The sequence below is a fragment of the Aphanomyces invadans genome, assembly GCF_000520115.1.
Source record: "Aphanomyces invadans strain NJM9701 unplaced genomic scaffold supercont1.31, whole genome shotgun sequence".
NCBI lineage: Eukaryota > Oomycota > Saprolegniomycetes > Saprolegniales > Verrucalvaceae > Aphanomyces > Aphanomyces invadans.
Window position 1 is genome coordinate 71,527 of NW_008580176.1, and position 16,017 is coordinate 87,543.

The 16,017-nt window shown below is 56.3% G+C and overlaps 4 protein-coding genes across 23 annotated transcripts; 2 read left to right on the top strand and 2 right to left on the bottom strand.

The window, feature by feature from the left end:
• Positions 1 to 792: 792 nt before the first annotated feature.
• Positions 793 to 2,206, bottom strand: H310_11335 (hypothetical protein). Of its 19 annotated transcripts, none has more exons than XM_008877970.1 (9): positions 2,121 to 2,206; positions 2,054 to 2,063; positions 1,708 to 2,004; positions 1,560 to 1,653; positions 1,439 to 1,510; positions 1,323 to 1,388; positions 1,227 to 1,273; positions 1,047 to 1,155; positions 793 to 992 (listed from the first exon to the last, which is right to left on the bottom strand). In XM_008877970.1, the coding sequence occupies exons 3-9, from the start codon at positions 1,841 to 1,843 to the stop codon at positions 887 to 889; spliced, it is 630 nt and encodes a 209-aa protein (XP_008876192.1). In that variant the 5' UTR covers positions 1,844 to 2,004; positions 2,054 to 2,063; positions 2,121 to 2,206; the 3' UTR covers positions 793 to 886. The 19 variants fall into 19 exon arrangements, with proteins under 19 accessions (XP_008876192.1, XP_008876193.1, XP_008876203.1 ...); XM_008877971.1 differs by having other exon boundaries at positions 1,708 to 1,950; positions 2,009 to 2,063; XM_008877981.1 differs by having other exon boundaries at positions 1,047 to 1,273.
• A 546-nt stretch (positions 2,207 to 2,752) lies between these two features.
• H310_11336 lies at positions 2,753 to 12,181 on the bottom strand (the record flags this gene model as incomplete). Of its 2 annotated transcripts, none has more annotated exons than XM_008877984.1 (49): positions 2,753 to 2,779; positions 2,831 to 3,612; positions 3,660 to 3,761; positions 3,857 to 3,895; positions 3,947 to 4,019; positions 4,076 to 4,226; positions 4,312 to 4,456; positions 4,531 to 4,709; positions 4,752 to 4,955; positions 5,006 to 5,143; positions 5,192 to 5,292; positions 5,381 to 5,630; positions 5,676 to 5,713; positions 5,764 to 5,908; positions 5,957 to 6,467; positions 6,518 to 6,633; positions 6,679 to 6,820; positions 6,878 to 7,017; positions 7,065 to 7,170; positions 7,220 to 7,313; positions 7,362 to 7,425; positions 7,480 to 7,558; positions 7,597 to 7,800; positions 7,855 to 8,050; positions 8,171 to 8,223; positions 8,289 to 8,483; positions 8,536 to 8,658; positions 8,706 to 8,867; positions 8,909 to 9,001; positions 9,063 to 9,137; positions 9,204 to 9,300; positions 9,348 to 9,395; positions 9,444 to 9,561; positions 9,613 to 9,724; positions 9,781 to 9,866; positions 9,955 to 10,083; positions 10,131 to 10,236; positions 10,308 to 10,410; positions 10,457 to 10,500; positions 10,548 to 10,658; positions 10,702 to 10,784; positions 10,825 to 10,905; positions 10,995 to 11,051; positions 11,106 to 11,297; positions 11,354 to 11,480; positions 11,529 to 11,591; positions 11,640 to 11,712; positions 11,770 to 11,910; positions 11,964 to 12,181. In XM_008877984.1, 48 exons carry the CDS (start codon positions 12,179 to 12,181, stop codon positions 2,869 to 2,871), a joined length of 6,651 nt encoding a protein of 2,216 aa, XP_008876206.1. In that variant the 3' UTR covers positions 2,753 to 2,779; positions 2,831 to 2,868. The 2 variants fall into 2 exon arrangements, with proteins under 2 accessions (XP_008876206.1, XP_008876207.1); XM_008877985.1 differs by having other exon boundaries at positions 4,076 to 4,238.
• Positions 12,182 to 12,804: 623 nt separating this feature from the next.
• H310_11337 (ATP-dependent RNA helicase eIF4A) lies at positions 12,805 to 14,235 on the top strand. Its single transcript, XM_008877986.1, has 2 exons — positions 12,805 to 12,853; positions 12,907 to 14,235. The coding sequence occupies exons 1-2, from the start codon at positions 12,834 to 12,836 to the stop codon at positions 14,111 to 14,113; spliced, it is 1,227 nt and encodes a 408-aa protein (XP_008876208.1). The 5' UTR covers positions 12,805 to 12,833; the 3' UTR covers positions 14,114 to 14,235.
• A 331-nt stretch (positions 14,236 to 14,566) lies between these two features.
• H310_11338 (hypothetical protein) lies at positions 14,567 to 15,390 on the top strand. The gene has a single exon (XM_008877987.1). It carries the CDS (start codon positions 14,613 to 14,615, stop codon positions 15,129 to 15,131), a length of 519 nt encoding a protein of 172 aa, XP_008876209.1. The 5' UTR covers positions 14,567 to 14,612; the 3' UTR covers positions 15,132 to 15,390.
• The last annotated feature ends 627 nt before the right edge of the window (positions 15,391 to 16,017 follow it).

Here is a 16,017-nt window from a genome sequence, read left to right on the forward strand (position 1 = left end):
AAATCATTCGCGTGCTCCAACACGGACGCAAACTTGGCCAAGGCATTGGTTGATTCCTTCACGGACATGGACGTGGAGTTGCGCAACTCCTTCTTGATTTGAGCCTTGTTGGTGCCTTCATCGTCCGCATCGTCCTTGGCATCGTCGACAGTCTTTCGCTTCAAACCTTCTAAGGCAGCGGCACGGATTATGTGGCCGTCCATCTCACGACGATCCTCTTGCTTGCTCTTCTCGTCTTTGGTGGCTCTTCGCTTGAATTGTTCGGCTTCAATCTACAGATCCCATTTGATTCCTTTCGTACGCAGTCTAGCTTACCATGTCGGTGAGGTCCTGTAGGAGTTGGTCACGTTCCGAGTACTGCTCATCTGTCCCTGACGCTCGAAGAGACGCAACGCTGTCCTTTTGGAATGCAGAAAGCAAGTCGTCACAGCGCTTGCGACAACCTTTGGCGCTGATGCTGTCCCCGTGAATTGACTGCATGTTGACCGCAACTTCTGTCCATCGTCTATTACTCTGGCCGTAAGGAGCGCAGTAGGGGCCAATTGAGATGACCTCTTTCAAGAGATCTACGTCCTGTGATGCTGTGAAGCGATGGGCGTGCTTCTTCTTTCCTTCAATGAGGTCGACTTCAGTCTGCTCTGTCATTCAACTGCAATTGTGAACGTGAAAATGTTTTCCCCGTGAGAACATCTCACTGGAAATTTCTAGAACAAAATTTCCCAGTGGGCGCGGCCAAATGTCCAATGGGGAAAGTTCACAGGGAAATTCTACTTAGCAAAATCTGTCCAAGATAAGTAAAAGATTATATTTTGAAAGGTCGTGCCGTCAACGGCGGTACTGGATGAAGCGCAAGTTTAGTAATACTAGAACGAGGGTCATACTACAATTAATTTGACAGGGATTTAAATATTCGTCGCAGCACAAACAGCTCGTCACCAGCGGTCGGTGTGTGCGACCCAACGAGGCGGTAGTCGTGACCGTGGCGGTGGTCGCTGTGGAACGAGCAGGGTGTGAGATGACAAAGGAACGCCGCACGGACCACTTACTCGTCGTAGGGAGGAATCATGACGTCGAAAATGGCGCACCCAATGTCCCCTGCCGCCATGAGCTCATGGATGTTGTGATGCGACGGACTCAGTTCCATCGTGCATGGAGCTAACGGGATATCGCCCTCGATCGTCAGCCAACATGTTTTCACGTGAGTCCAGGGCATTGGGGAAATGCACCTTCAAGATATTTGTCGCGAGATCGGCGAACCAAGAGCGCATGTTGCCTGTGGGAGATGATGGTGAAACGTCGCGAAGGTCGATCGATCCACACACCCTTCGTCGTCCGTGCTGTTGGCATCAACTATTGAGTACGCATTCAGATGCACAGCTCCATACAACCTGATGACGACGTGAGTACAATCGAGGGCGAGAAACTTCGCGGAACGTACACGCGGGAGACGACCGACATGTACGGATGGTCGTGCAACGGAATGACAGAATTGGGAGGCATGAAGAAGATGCTACCAATGCTGCATGTGAGAGCAGGACGGCATGACGAAGAGGTCATACCCCATCATCATGGTCTCACCATGGTACAAGCTCACGTAAAACACGTCGGGTCCCATTAGGTGGACATTGGCAGCGGTGGGAGGAACCATGGAAACTGCAACGTGTCAGGGCACACAAGGAGGAAGTTGAATGGAAGATGATCACTTACAGTCGCGGGTCGTAAGAGTCTCGCACACGTCCCGGATCGGTCCGGTGAGTTGCTCAATTTGTTTGGACGATAGCCCTTCAAACTGAAGCGGCAATGCCGGCGGCGGAGGTACAAGAACTTGGCGCAGGCTTCGCATGGAGCGGTAATGCGCTTGAATGAGTGTGTGGACGCATGGAAGGGTGTCACTGCTCTCGGTTTGAAACAATTTGAGCGTGATTGGCGCGTCGGTCGAGTCGGGAGACCCTGCGGTCACCGGAGCGCTGGATGGTACTATACTCACGTGGTGGTCGACATCACCTACACTCTCAAGAGCCGTTCGAGCCTTCTTTGCATGGATTGCCGCCACCTCCATGTGCCTATGCACCGTCAGGCACCGCGACATTCTCGCCAACTGCGGCCAACTCGAGACATACCTCGAGCCAGATGAGGGAGGTCGTCCTGCTTGTCTTTACCCGATGCTTCGTGGCCACTCTGCCATTTTCGCGCGATTTTATGTCGCAGATCCAGGAATAGCCAATCATGACGCGTGCTAACCGCCTTTTCCAACGCTGATTGGCCAACAAAGTTGCCAGGATTTCGCTACCGAAACCACCCAAGTCGAGTTCAGACACCTTCGTCGAACGTCATGCCCGCATCAAACGGCGAGGGCGCCGCAGTGTCGCTAGTTTCCGGGTCTGGCAGCTCTCGGGACGAAGCAAGAACGTGCGTTTGAGCTTGGGGTACGTTCCAATCCAACGTGTCTCTGGCGTTGTTCGTTCTTTGTCGGAATGTGGGCAAAATAGGTCAGAGCATAGATGATGGTGAGATGTTTGTCCGTCTCCCTCGACCACCCCATACAATTGTCGTGTCTGTTTCGCTGCAGCGTGGTGAATTGTTCCTCTCAAGTGGAACAACTCAAACGACACCGTGAAGAACATCCTGTCGACTCTGAACGAAGATCTTGATGCCTGTGGATGCCTTGCTTCTTCCCGTTGGCCTGTATGACGGAATGCCACGACGCTCCAACGACGACCGCAACTACAACTAACCATCACCTTGCCATTGTCCACTGTTTAGTATATGTGTAGTAATACTACGAAAACAAGGTGAGCTCTTGGGATTGAAAACCTGTAAGATTTAATACCTCCCAATGCGGCGACATCGACGAAGATTTTGTCGAGTTCACTCAGCGATGGAGGACCCCTGAGGCATGAAGGAGGAGGTTGTCGAGTGGAAGGTAGTCGGCGAGGCAGCTGCGTTGTCATAGGCCGCCCCAAGCGGCCCTTTGGTGGGTGCATCGCTGCTAGTTTCATCTCGAGCCACGAGCGCCCGCGCACTCGTCGGTCCATGTCGGGTCAACATCGTCGCCATCGCAGTCCCTGTCACGCTTCCGCTTCGAGACAGCCCCGAGCTCATACTTCCATCACGACACAGCATTGCACGTGAATAATCGCGCGTGAGGGGCGACACGGGTGCGTTGGGCGCGCTGGCCGTGTTGATGAACGCGCACACGCGATCGTATTGTGCGACGTAGTCGGCCAAGACGTCGTCGTTCACGGGCACATCCGGTCGTTGAATCATCTCGGCGGTGCATTTCGCAATGGCGGCATTAAAGTCGGCCAGGTTGAGTGTCGCCACTTCTTCGGGCTTCCACAGACGTCGTGCAGAAGATCGGCGAAGAATGTTTCGCCGGCTGCCGCTGACGCTGTTTCGTACAAGGGACCGTGAGGACTCGGCAGACTGTAGCAGTGGCGGTGTCCTGGCGGTCGCAGCAGTGTCCGGCGCGGGTTTGACCGCGTCGCGCAGTGCTTCCACGTGCGTTGCCAATTGACCTTGAAGCACACACAAATGGCTCACGTGCTTAGCGACATCGCACGTGAGGTTCCCCCGGTACTCGTTCATCACAGTCTGGATCGCACGGCAGATCTACCGACGATGTCACGATTCAAGTCGCTGTCCACAGCACCACTCACGGGCAGCGCCGTCGACGTGGCCAGCACTGGCAAGCGCGGAAACGTTGTGGCCAAGTCACGGGGCATGTACAACAAAGGCGCTCCGTCTTTGAGTCCAGGGCTCTATGCGATGATGCGCCAAGTCCCATGAGATCGTACGCGGGCCAAATACATGCAGTGGGCGGCACATCGCCGCCCCACGACAACAATTTGTGTACCGGTTGGGGTGTTTTCTCCAGGACGTCCAAGGCGGCCACCTACGAGTCGCAGACGTCCGTCGAATGCGCTAGCATCGATGGCGACCGTACCATCACGGAAAAGATTTTGTGCAGCATATCTAGCATCGACGAGTAGTCCCCGTTGTGGTGGTAGATGCTAGCACTGGACACCACGTCAGCGCTGCGGCAAATGGACCGCTCGAGCGTCGGTGGACTCACGCGTTAAAGAGGGCGATGGCGTTGGCCGGTCCAAGTCGAATCGCGTTCTCAAATGCCGTCGTGGCGTCGGCGGTGCGCCCTTGGTGGCGCAGGAGACAGCCCAAGTACGTTTCCATGTCGGATCGCATGCTGTTTTGAATCAAGATGTCGTCTGAGCCACACACTGGTCAGCATGGCGTTATGGCAGTGCTTCGGGTACAGAGGAGCAGCCCCCACACACAAAGTGACGCTCTTACCTGACGTGCTGCCTGGCGCTTCATTCATGTCGTCCTCGTCGAGCGGAACGACCGTCGACGACGAGCTTGACAAGACTGGCCCGCGCTGCAGCGCTTGCTCCATGGCCGCGATGGCGGCGGGCGTATCGCCAAGGTGGTGCGAGATCTGCCCAACACACAAGCAGCTCACCTCGTCATGTCCATCACCATGGAGGGCATTGCGCCACAGAGCGGACGAACCTGCGCGCTCCACACGAGGCATGCCTGCTCCTCGTGAACGCTTATGTGGCTGGAGTACTTGGCGATCAACAGCGCGCGCTGTGCGTCGGCATACGAGCCTTGCTGGATGTGCATGAGTGCGTCATAGAGGAGGTCGGGGAGGTCGGGCGAGTCGGTAGCGTCCAGCATGGCCTCGAGGGCTACACGTCACTGAGGAGAGCCATCCTCACCACGTGACCAACCTCGACGTGATGGGTGGTTGGGATGGCTCAAGTGCTCGAATCGAAACATGTAGTTGTCAAAAAGCGGCGCGGCGGACGTGATGTCAACGTCTTGAAAGCAAGGCACGGCGCTGAACGCGTACAAAAAGTCGTAGCACGCGACCTTGAGCGCGGACGTCCACCGATCGCAGAAGCGCAGGAGCCGACTACACGCTGCCGAGTCGCCTGCCACACCACACTCGTCAGCGTCGACGGGATGAGCGACGGCGACGAACGCTGGAGCGACGCAGCTACGCGCAAGTCTTGCAACGCGTCAAAGCACTTGGATGTTGTGATGTAGACCGCGGCGCGGTTCATGCGCGTTTCAAACGATTGCGGCTGCAGCGACAGCGCGACCGAGTAATCGTCCAACGCTACCGCATCCGTCATCCGCGCGCGCATCGCCCGATCGATGGCCATACCTCGTTGGAACTTGCGCTGCGCATGCATGGTCGCCCCGCGATTGTGACGCACGGCGAGGTGCACGTGGTCCGACGTTTCTATCATGGCCGCCTTTGTGTACCTGCAGAGCAACGACAAAGTTGAGTGCCGATTGCAAGAGGTGCCCGAAATCCAACAATGTGCTGCTGGCTCGAACGCATCGGACGGACCATTCGATGGCTTCGTCGTTTCGGTTGAGCTCCCGCACGACGTTGGCAAGGGCATAGTACAAGAGTTGCTGATGATGTGGAGGGACGTGCGCCAAGGCGGCCGGCGCCACGTCTTGCGTCCCGACTGCCGCGTAGAGTTGCCGGCACGATTCCTCCAATTGAGACAGTTGGCGCAGCGCCAGCGCGGCATTCGTCAGGGTTGCGACGTGGGCCGGGTCCACTTTGAGCGCTTCCCGGAATTCGTGCAGGGCTGCATTCGACAATCATGCCGGTGACGGCGCGCCGATCCACGTACCTTTCTCGATCGCGTTCATTTGCATGTACACGTTGCCCCTGCCACGCACAATGACGAGTCGATTTTCGTGGCTAGGATGGCACAGCACCGGTTCAAGTGCGGAATCGGCTTGGTTGGCGCGGCGCGGATCGCCATGGTAAAGTTGCGCAAGGCATCGTCCCACTTGGCGTGCGTGGCCGAGAGGACGCCGACGAGGTTGTACGCCCATGCGACTGCGCCAGGACTAAACGTGCCTACGACATGCCGGCCGTGGAGATGCGATGCGCAGTCCAGCTGCGCACCTTGTGGCGGCGCAATGACTTGCATTTCCGTGAGTTTGTCGATTTGTTTCGACAACGTGATCGACGCCAACGTGGCTTGGACAGCAAACTTTTCCAGCGCCAATACCACGCGCGACTGGAACAGCACGCGGCGGACAGCTTTGGCAAAGGTCGCGCGGAGATGCGCCCGGTTCGCTACGATAGCAAGCCACCACACGTGAATCTCTTGCCACTGCATGCGGTCGAGATTGCTGGCGGGACGACCTGTCGTCAAAGGCCCGGCGCTGCCTTGACTCGGCTGAGGCAGCGCAAGACCCTTGAGCTTCTCCAGCGTCGCGTCGAGCCGTCCGTGAAAGAACGGGTTGGCGCGGTCGGCGTGCACGGGCAGGATGATCTCGGCAAACGGTCGCACGTGCTTGAAGTGGTCCATGCACAGCGCAATCGACGCCATCGCTTTGTCCCCGTGACCTTCTTCTTGGTGCACATATGCCTTGATAAAGTGGCCAAACCAGCACGACGAGTCGATTTTCAACTAGCGACATGCACCCATTTGAATCGAATTCACGTTGGAGTCGTTCCCACCGCTTTTTCAAAGTCGCGCATCGCGAGGGTGCGCTCGCCGTGCCTGTAGTGCGAAAAGCCGCGGTACAGCAGAATCTTGGCATCGTTGGTCCGCTCGTCCAAGCACCGCGAGTACGCTGCGCCACACGCATGAAGGGGAGTCATTTGGTGAGGTCGTTTACCTTGGCTAGCCTCCAGGAACATGTCCCGGCAAAAGTATACGTAGCCGATGGCGGCGTAGCCGTCACGTAAATGTGGCGCTGCTTTGCCAAAGTCGAGCAGGGCGCTCGTATAATCCTTGAGCAAGAGGTGGCACATTCCCCTCTACCACGCAAGCGGCGGCGAGGTGGGCCGCGACCAACGTGAGCCATTCGTTCGCACCTGATACCACGCGCGCCAGTGGGTGGGTTGCAGCGCCACGGCGCGCCCAAAGTCGGCGATCGCCGATGACAACGCGAGCAGTTCTTGGAGGCACACGCCACGGGTGTACCACGCGTCGACGTCGGCGGGGTTTTGGGCCACTGGTCAAAGCGATGAGTACCATAGAGTGGTTTCGACAACCCCGTACGTGCTTCCGTGAGCTCCACGACCGCTCGCTTGACGTTGCCTTGGAGGTAGTAGCAGTACCCGATCGACATTTGGACGTGGGGGTACTCGGGGAGTTGGTTTCGAATCTAGGATCGCCATGTCGGCCACAATACCCACAAGCCATCGTCGGGGTACCGTTAAAAACTCGGCCAGCGCCAGGTCGGGCAAGCACTGCTGCGCTCGCAAACTTCCTTTGAGGAAATTCGCAACCAAAAACTTGGCATCTTGCCTGGCACGCAGACATCGCGTTGGTCGATCCACCATGCATGGGTCGAACCTGAGGCACTTGGTCCACATATCCAACGCCATGGAATTTTCCCCCAGCAGCGCGTGCATGCGCCCTAAAATCCACGACAACGTGTGTTGCTGGTACGTGGTCGGCGCGGGCGACGAACCTTTGAGGAAGAGCGCAAGCGGAAACGTCGGCCGCTGGTCTAGCACTTGGTTGTAATACTCGTGCGCTTTGCGCAGCGACTGCGTCGCTGATGCGGCGAGCGGATTTTCCTAGCCACGGTGGTTGCAGGAAGGTGGAGCGATGGATCTGCGCCGCTTGCCTTGGTTGGAAACAAAAACGTTGTGTACATGCCAGCGTGATGCCGTTTTTGATATTCTATTGCGGCATGGCAGTGCAGGTTTGCGAGGAGGAGCATGTTGAGCAGCGAGTTGTCGTTCCATTCGATGTGGTCTTTCGATAGCGCGAGCACGGTCTCCATCTCCTACGGACGACGTGGTCAAGGACGAGTGGAGAGGCCCAACATCAACACACGCACCACGATCGCGGCATCGTATTGCTTGAGAGCTACGAGCACCTTGCTGCGCTTGTCGTACACGTGCAGCAAGAACGAGGCTTCGACCTGCGTGTCGCGCAGCGCATAATGCAGCACCTCGTTCAAGTCGTCGAGGGCGAGCTCCCATTGCATCTCGTGCACATACATGGTCGCCCTCGCCAGCACCATCTTCTTGTACCTATCGCACGCCAGCATCCAGTTGGTGAGTCGCGATTCTGCGCCATCGCTTGGGTGGCCGCCATGCGCAACGACCATTCGAACGATGTCTCGTCCTAGTGGTGTATGAGGAAGGCCGTACCGATGCAAGTGAGCGCCTTTTGGTTTGCCCAAGTGGAGCGTGAGCAAAATGCACTAGGTGGCTGCCGTGACGTTCATGCCAAACAAGTCCATCTTGCGCACGAACGCATCGTCCGTACCGACGTGAAATCGTCAATGGCAGCCGAGTAGTTGTGGTAGCGCCGGTGCAAGTGGCCGCGATACCAATACATGTCCATGTCGTGAGGGTAGTACGCAATGCATGCCGACATGTCCTTGAATCCTTCAAACGGGAGCGAGGTCACTTCGTGGAAGCGGACGGCGCGGTGCGAGAGCTGTTGGTGGCAAGCAAACACCTGAGGGGAGTTGTGAGAAAAAAAAGCACATCGTCGACATTTACGACTGGACCTTTTCGTCCACAACGCGCGAGTCCTTGCACTTGTGCAAGTCCAACATGGCGTGGATGGCAGGGCTCACGTACGAGTCCTTGATCGAGACAATCGATTCAAAGTACTGGAGCGCCCCCCGAATCTACCCCAGCGACCCGCATGAGGTGGTGGCGCGTCCTGTTTACGAACGTGGCCTTTCGACAACTTGAGCACGCCGGCTTCGTATAGTTTGTCGAGCGCATTCGCATACAACACGGTGCCGCCGCGGGTGTCGGCGCTCGCGTTTTGCCGGCGCAAACGATCGTCGTCGTCGTCGGGTTCTCGTGGATCCGGTCCTTCGCGCTTGAGTTCCTGTTTGCGAGGTCACGGCGGTCCCCGTGCGCGCAGCGTACCTGCGGCAAGAGCGAGAACGAGTTCATGCCTGCAAATCGAATGTAATCCATGCACACAGCCAGATTCTTGGCGCGGCCGTCGCGCCTTAAGCACTAGACTCCGTCTTGGTGAGACGTTTTTGCAACCGAGAGTGGGGAGCGGCCGAAGTCGCACCGCAAAACCCTCTCGAAGCGGCGCGATCGCGTTTGCGAGCTGGCCGTAGTGCACCATCATGCATGCCTTCACAAACTACATGAAGCATGTGACTCTGCCATTCCAGCACTTGCCATGCCACAGGATGCATGTCCATCGCACCATTGCGTGTGGCTCCGTCGGCAGCAGCGCCATCGCTGCACGCATGTCTCCGACCGCTTCATTCGCGTGCAAATTCAGTTGCAGCACAACCGATCGCCTGCCAACAACATTGACGTCGCCGCCATCGCCGCCGTGCTCCCGTACCAAACCAGCGCGTGATATTTCGCCCGAACGTGGCCTAGAAACGACCACCTACAACGAACGGGGGCCGTTGAACGGCGTCTCGACCGGCAGGTGTACCTGGCGACGGCGTCTGTGGCGCTGGCCGCTTCCTGTCCTTGGACCTTCCACGCCTCGTTCATCTTGTTGAGCACTTTGTTGATTTCTTGGACGCATTGCGTCAAGTGGTGGTGGGCGCCTGGTCGACAACATCCTGGTTGAAAGGTGATGGCGGCGGGTCGTCGCGTACGATCCAGGCGAAGTTCGGACATGTGGACAAGAGCTGCGACAAAGTGGACGGTCGGATTCGAAGGATGCGACTTGACCAGTGCTTCGATGCGGGATTTGGCCGTAGGCGACGCCTGACCCACATGATGGCTTGATGAGCACGCATGTACTGACAACGAAGCAGGTTTACATCGGACGGATGCAAGTGGCATAGCGAGTCGTCGAATGAGATGCCAGTGCCTTGGCGAAGTCGGTGCATCGCGAGCGGAACTTCCTCTAATTGCGACCACCGGATGGTTGAGCGAGAGAGCCGACAGGATTTCCGCCGAGCCCCAAGTCGGACGTGTGTGCCTCGGGCCCGTACCATGCAAATCCAACCGGCGGAGCGAATCGATGGCAAACACTTGGGCGTACAGATCGCCGTCGTGATCGTAGTGCAGCCTCGTTTCAAAGTACTGGTGCACCGCGGCTTCAATGAACACGGTCGCGGGCGCTACGCCCGCCATGACGAACGCATCGGGCCACAGAGGCTGCACCTACGTGCAACTCCAGGCAGCACCGGCTTGGTGAGTTCGCAAATCGACTCGAGCATGTCGAGCGGAATCCACGTCATGGTTTCTTCGTCCAAGAAATCGCCGAAGCAATCCTGTCCACGCAAAAGGTTAAGATGGATTCGTCATCGAGACCGCGGAGGGTGCGTCTTTGCCGTGGACGTACGTGGTCCAAGTAGTGGCGGAGGAAGACCGGATTCAACGACTCGACCATGGTCAAGTCGTCGATGAAGCTCTTCAAGTCGCCGAGGGCGCGGTAGACGTTGGCGCTGGTCATCATGCCCATCACGATTGTGGACGCTAAGACGCGAGTACCGGTGAAAGTAGAGGCATGCGTCGGGACCATATCGCAATTCAATCTAGACCAAGTCACGCCGCGCTCCAAACGAAGGGCGGGTGGACAGACCTCATCCAGATACAAGAGCAAGTCGACGATTCTGTCGGTGGAAAACATGGCAGTGTCGACGAGGTGGCCTTTGGCGTCCCGTGCCCCTGGCGTAACGCACATGACCGGCAACTGCACACGCGCTGTCAACGCATGGTGCGGAGTGGAGTCCAACCTGAAAATCGGCGAATTCGGCGACGACGGTGTAGTATACATCGAGTGCGCCTTGGATGTCGCCTTGGAGAATCGCACAGCACCCTACACGCCATCGTGAGATCGCACGGCGAGCCAGGTCAACCTTGGCAGTGGATGGCTTGGTGCAGGATCTGACGTATCGTCATGCGGTCCATCTCCGAGTTCATCATGAGCGGCGCCAGTCCTACATCGCGATCGGTTCAAAAACCCCGCTGCCCATGACGCTGCAAGCCAAGAGCGTCTCGACATTGTCGTCGGCCGCCATAGGTTTACCTTGCTCGACCATGGGCGACAGGCTGTCGATGATCTTTTGCAAGATGCTCTGGGCCGCTACACCAACGGGACACCCACGTCATGGGCATCGTAGCGGGTGGAATATGATACCTGATGGCTTTTGCAATCGCATGTTTGCGACGGCCTCGCCCAGCATCGCTTGAAAGAGGTCCTCGCTCAGGGCTGGTGCCACTCGGCGGCAATCGCTGAACTTTCCAAGAGCTGGTGCCGGCCGCCGTTGCAATAAAAGCAGCTTGCCGTACTCGACCAAGTAGCTCGGGTCATTCGGCTTGAGCTGCGACGCTACAGAGGTCCCAGGGCGTCACTCACACGGGTGTCGGTGGGGACATCAAGGTAACCTTGATCAAAACACGACTCGGCACGTTGGAGCAACCCGAGCTGTCGATACAGGCAGCCCATGGCCACCAAACCTTCCGTGGAACTGCCTCCGTCGCTCGCCGCCAACCGCTCGTCGAGGGCTTGTTTCTGATGCCCAAACATCATTCGCACCCATTTTCAAGTGGGAGGGCTTACGTCAGCGTGTTTTAGGCAATGATGGGCCTCCATGCGCCCGGCAGCACTGCACCAAAAATAAGCCTGCACCGCCACGTCGTCAGAAAGAGTGGAATGCTGAATGTGTCGCACCTTTCGGGCTAAGATCTTAGCTCGGCGGACGTTCGTCAATGGTGGCAAGTGTGCTTGCTTGTCCATTTCGAGTCTACAATCAAGCACGTGAGTACAAAGTTTGGGCTGAACGATCCTCGCGGAGATGTACGTGAGGTGTTGAATCGCAGATTCGTAGTTTTGCAGGATCAAGTATAGGTAGCCCAGCTTGAAGTGGACGTGGAGGTACTTGGGATGTGCCCGGGCCAGTTCCAAGTAGCTATCGATGGCTTCGCCAAGTCGTCCGTTGAGCCTACAACCAAGCATGTAGCGAATGGCCATGACCCGCGCAGACGGCTCACGTACCATTTCCACTGCGCCAATGCATCCATTTCGACCGCCGACAACGTTGTTGCCTTGGCCTTCAACGCTTCGTATTTGGACCATGCGGCCTGGCCATTCTCGTCATCCTCGTCGCCGTCGTTGTCTTGGATAAGTGGATTTGCCGCTCCGCTGCCGGTTTGTGGCAGCGTCTCTGCGACAGAGTCTGTTGCGGCGGTCTCTCCTTCGCCGGCGTCATGCATGGTTGAAGTGACGGTTCACGGCATATCCGGATACGTCGACGAGCGGTGGAAGCATCCGGATACCATGGAAAAATCGCACACGTTTCAAATGTCATGTCGCATCTGCGAAGCGGCATCGAGCGAAAAATGTCGTGTTGGAGGTCGCCGATGTGTGCCCATCGGTCACCCAGAGGCAGCTACGGCTGAGCATGGAACGCCCGATTCCAGTACTTTCAAACATTGCAATCCCTCTCGGGTGCGAGGAAAAACTTCCCCCACGTGGCTACCCAGTCGAGTCTTGGGCATTCACGACAAGTCGCCCCATTGCCAGTCCTTTGCCGCACGCAGCTGTCCAAACCACACTCATCTCCGTTCCTGGGGCGTCTTCTCTGCCGTCGAGCGCTGTCGCAGGGTCCATCACTCACATGAACCCAAGTAACAAAAGGCGCCGAAAACACATCTTCACGTTCGGAATTTCAGGAACGCTCCGCTCTGATTGGTGGAACCATTGTCCACTTCGCCCCCCAGATGTCGCCGTTGGCCAACGAAGGCATTTGATTGGTGGAAATTCCGAATAGTCGGTTCGGATTGGTCAGAAAACGTGATTGGTGAGCTGGCCATACTCAACTTCAGTCAGCCGATTGGTGGTGTGGCTTTATTACGAAAAAACAATATGTCTGACGCGCCACGAAGGTACGCCGCCGCCGCTGCCGCCGTCGGCGGTCCTGATGTCCGTTTTTGTGTAGCCCCCGCCGGGAACAACAAGAGGATTCTGCCCCTCCTGCCATCCACGATGGTGATATCGACACCAACTGGGAAGAAGTGATTGAGTCGTTCGATGGCATGGACTTGCGCGAAGACTTGCTCCGCGGCATTTACGCATACGGTTTTGAAAAGCCGTCGGCGATCCAGCAACGCGCCGTGAAGCCCATCTTGTTGGGCCATGATTGCATTGCCCAAGCCCAATCTGGTACCGGGAAGACTGCCACGTTTGCCATCTCGATCTTGCAAAAGATTGACCCTGCTCTCCGTGCCACCCAAGCATTGATCCTTGCCCCTACTCGTGAATTGGCGCTCCAAATCGTCAAAGTCGTGATGGCGTTGGGCGACTACACTGGCACTCTCGTCCACGCGTGCGTCGGTGGTACCGCTGTCCGCGACGACATTCGCACGTTGCAAACTGGTGTGCACATTGTGGTCGGTACCCCCGGCCGTGTCGGCGACATGATCAACCGCCGCGCGTTTAAAACGGACGATGTCAAGTTGTTTGTGCTGGATGAAGCCGATGAAATGTTGTCGCGTGGGTTCAAGGACCAAATCTACGACGTGTTTCGCTTCTTGCCCGAAAAGGTGCAAGTGGCCCTGTTTAGCGCGACAATGCCGTTGGACGTGCTCGAAGTGACGCAGCGCTTCATGCGCGACCCCATCCGCATCCTCGTCAAGCGCGATGAACTCACCCTCGAAGGTATCAAGCAATTTTACATTGCCATCGACCGCGAAGAGTGGAAGTTTGATACGTTGTGCGACCTCTACGAAACCCTCACGATCACACAAGCCATCATTTACTGCAACACTCGACGAAAAGTCGACTGGTTGACGGAGCGCATGCAGTCGAAGGATTTTACCGTGTCGGCCATGCACGGCGATATGGAGCAGCGCGAACGTGACATCATCATGCGCGAGTTTCGATCGGGGTCTTCGCGCGTGCTCATTACGACCGACTTGTTGGCCCGCGGTATTGACGTGCAACAAGTGTCGCTCGTGATCAACTACGACTTGCCCACGAACCGCGAAAACTACATCCATCGCATCGGTCGTTCGGGTCGTTTTGGTCGTAAGGGTGTCGCGATCAACTTTTTGACGGCCGCCGACTCCCGTTACCTCCGCGACATTGAACAGTTTTACAACACCCAAATCGACGAGATGCCCATGGACGTTGCCGATCTCATTTAGACTAGTCACCAGTGGATGTGGGCCTGGAGTTGCTCGATGATGCTTCCGCTCTTGCTTTTGTAATGTATCCTTAACATGGAAGCACTGCATTTGACGCTCGAACCTCATGGGACGTTCACGTGTTGAGTCGTTGTGAAAAGACGACTCCAGGACACGAGCGAGCAACGTCGATTCCACTCGTCGTGCTGAGCAATTCCCCAGACATCCGCTGCTGAATCCAGTCGCCTCCAATACCTAAGGCGCATGTAGGTGTCGGCACACACCACACGTGAGGGCGTCACGAATGGCAACGCACTAGGCAAAAAGAGTTTGGGGGTTCACGCCGTCCGGGAGAGAGACAGCGCACCCGCGAGGAACGAACTCGCCGCGCGCTTGTCCAGCATTGTCGACTCGACTTTGTCCAACAAGGTGAAGCGAGAATTTACAATTTTTTCAAAATATTTTGAACTTGTTCTGGATTATATTCAACATACGTCAGTCGCGGCACAGATCCAGCAGGATGGCGGCGCTGACCCTGGACGGCATCAAGCAGTTTAACCTCGCCATCGACCACGAAGAATGGAAGCTCGACACACTGCGTGACCTTTATGAAGTGCTTACCATCGACCAATCCATCCTTTACTCATCCATCATTTACTGCAACACGCGACGAAAAGCCGACTGGCTTGCCGCCCGCCTGCGATCGCACGACTTTGTCGTGTCTGAAGTAGACAGCGACATGGGCGAACAAGCTCGCGCGATCGCCTTGACCGAGTTTCGAAGGGGCTGTTCACGTATACTGGTTACGACCGACACGTGTGTCCGTGATGCTGGCGCGGTGCCGCTCGTGATCAACTACGACTTTCCCACATCTTGCGAAACATACATCAACCGCATCGGCCGCTCGGGTCGTTTTGGGCACAAGGGTGTGACCATCAACTTTGTGACACTCAGCGACGCGCGCGCTCTTCGTGATGTCGAGCAGCGTTTCGACATCCAAATCGAAGACATGCCGATGAATGTTGCCGATCTACTTTGAACGACTCCGATCCGTCCAGCACCGGTAACGATGGGCCCTCCACCAAGCGCTCCTGTAGATTGGCGTGACGACCATTCGTTCCCATTGCCTCGTTTGCTAAGACTGCAGTGATGCTACCGACAGACAAAGCCAGAATTGCCACGTTCCCTCTTGGTCTCGTCCGCGTTGCAACTGAAGCGCACGGTAGTGGCAATATCCAGGCGTTGCTATATGTCCGCAGTACAGCAGCATACAATGGAGGCCATTCATGGCGACGGAAGCTATCCAGACGGGAGCAGCGGCGCCGTGTCGACGTTGCGCCTCTCCTCACGTCAGTAAATGTCGATACGTCGACGCAAACAACGCCAATTTCTTTTCTCATTTCTTACAAAAATGATGGATAATACGGATATAGTGCGCGAAATATATTATATGCGCACATGAAAATCTTGGTTTTGCGGAGAAGTCCTGACAATTGCTTTGATCTGAACTTGCCCTGCGTCGTAAAAGAGAGTTTGCAGTGTGGTGCAAAAATATCTAAACCTATCTTACAAGGGATAATACTAGAAATCGCGGAAAATATTTCGTGTAATATTCATATGCGCACATCGATCTACCGCCATATTTCAAAACAACTTGAGCCAAACGTGTAGACATGCTATCCACAAGCGTCTTCAAGTTGTCAGTACCTATCATTTCCCACGACAAAGCAGTTTGCCGCTTCAAATCAGACACATTGTCAAATTGTCGCCCACCCTCGTAAACATGGCGTGCTAGAATACCCCAAACGTTCTCAATAACGTTCAAATCGGGGCTCTTGCTAGGCCAGTCCATGAGTAAGACGTCCGAGTCTTCAAGAATCTTCTTCGTCTCCTTGGAAGCGTGGTTAGATGCATTGTCTTGTTGG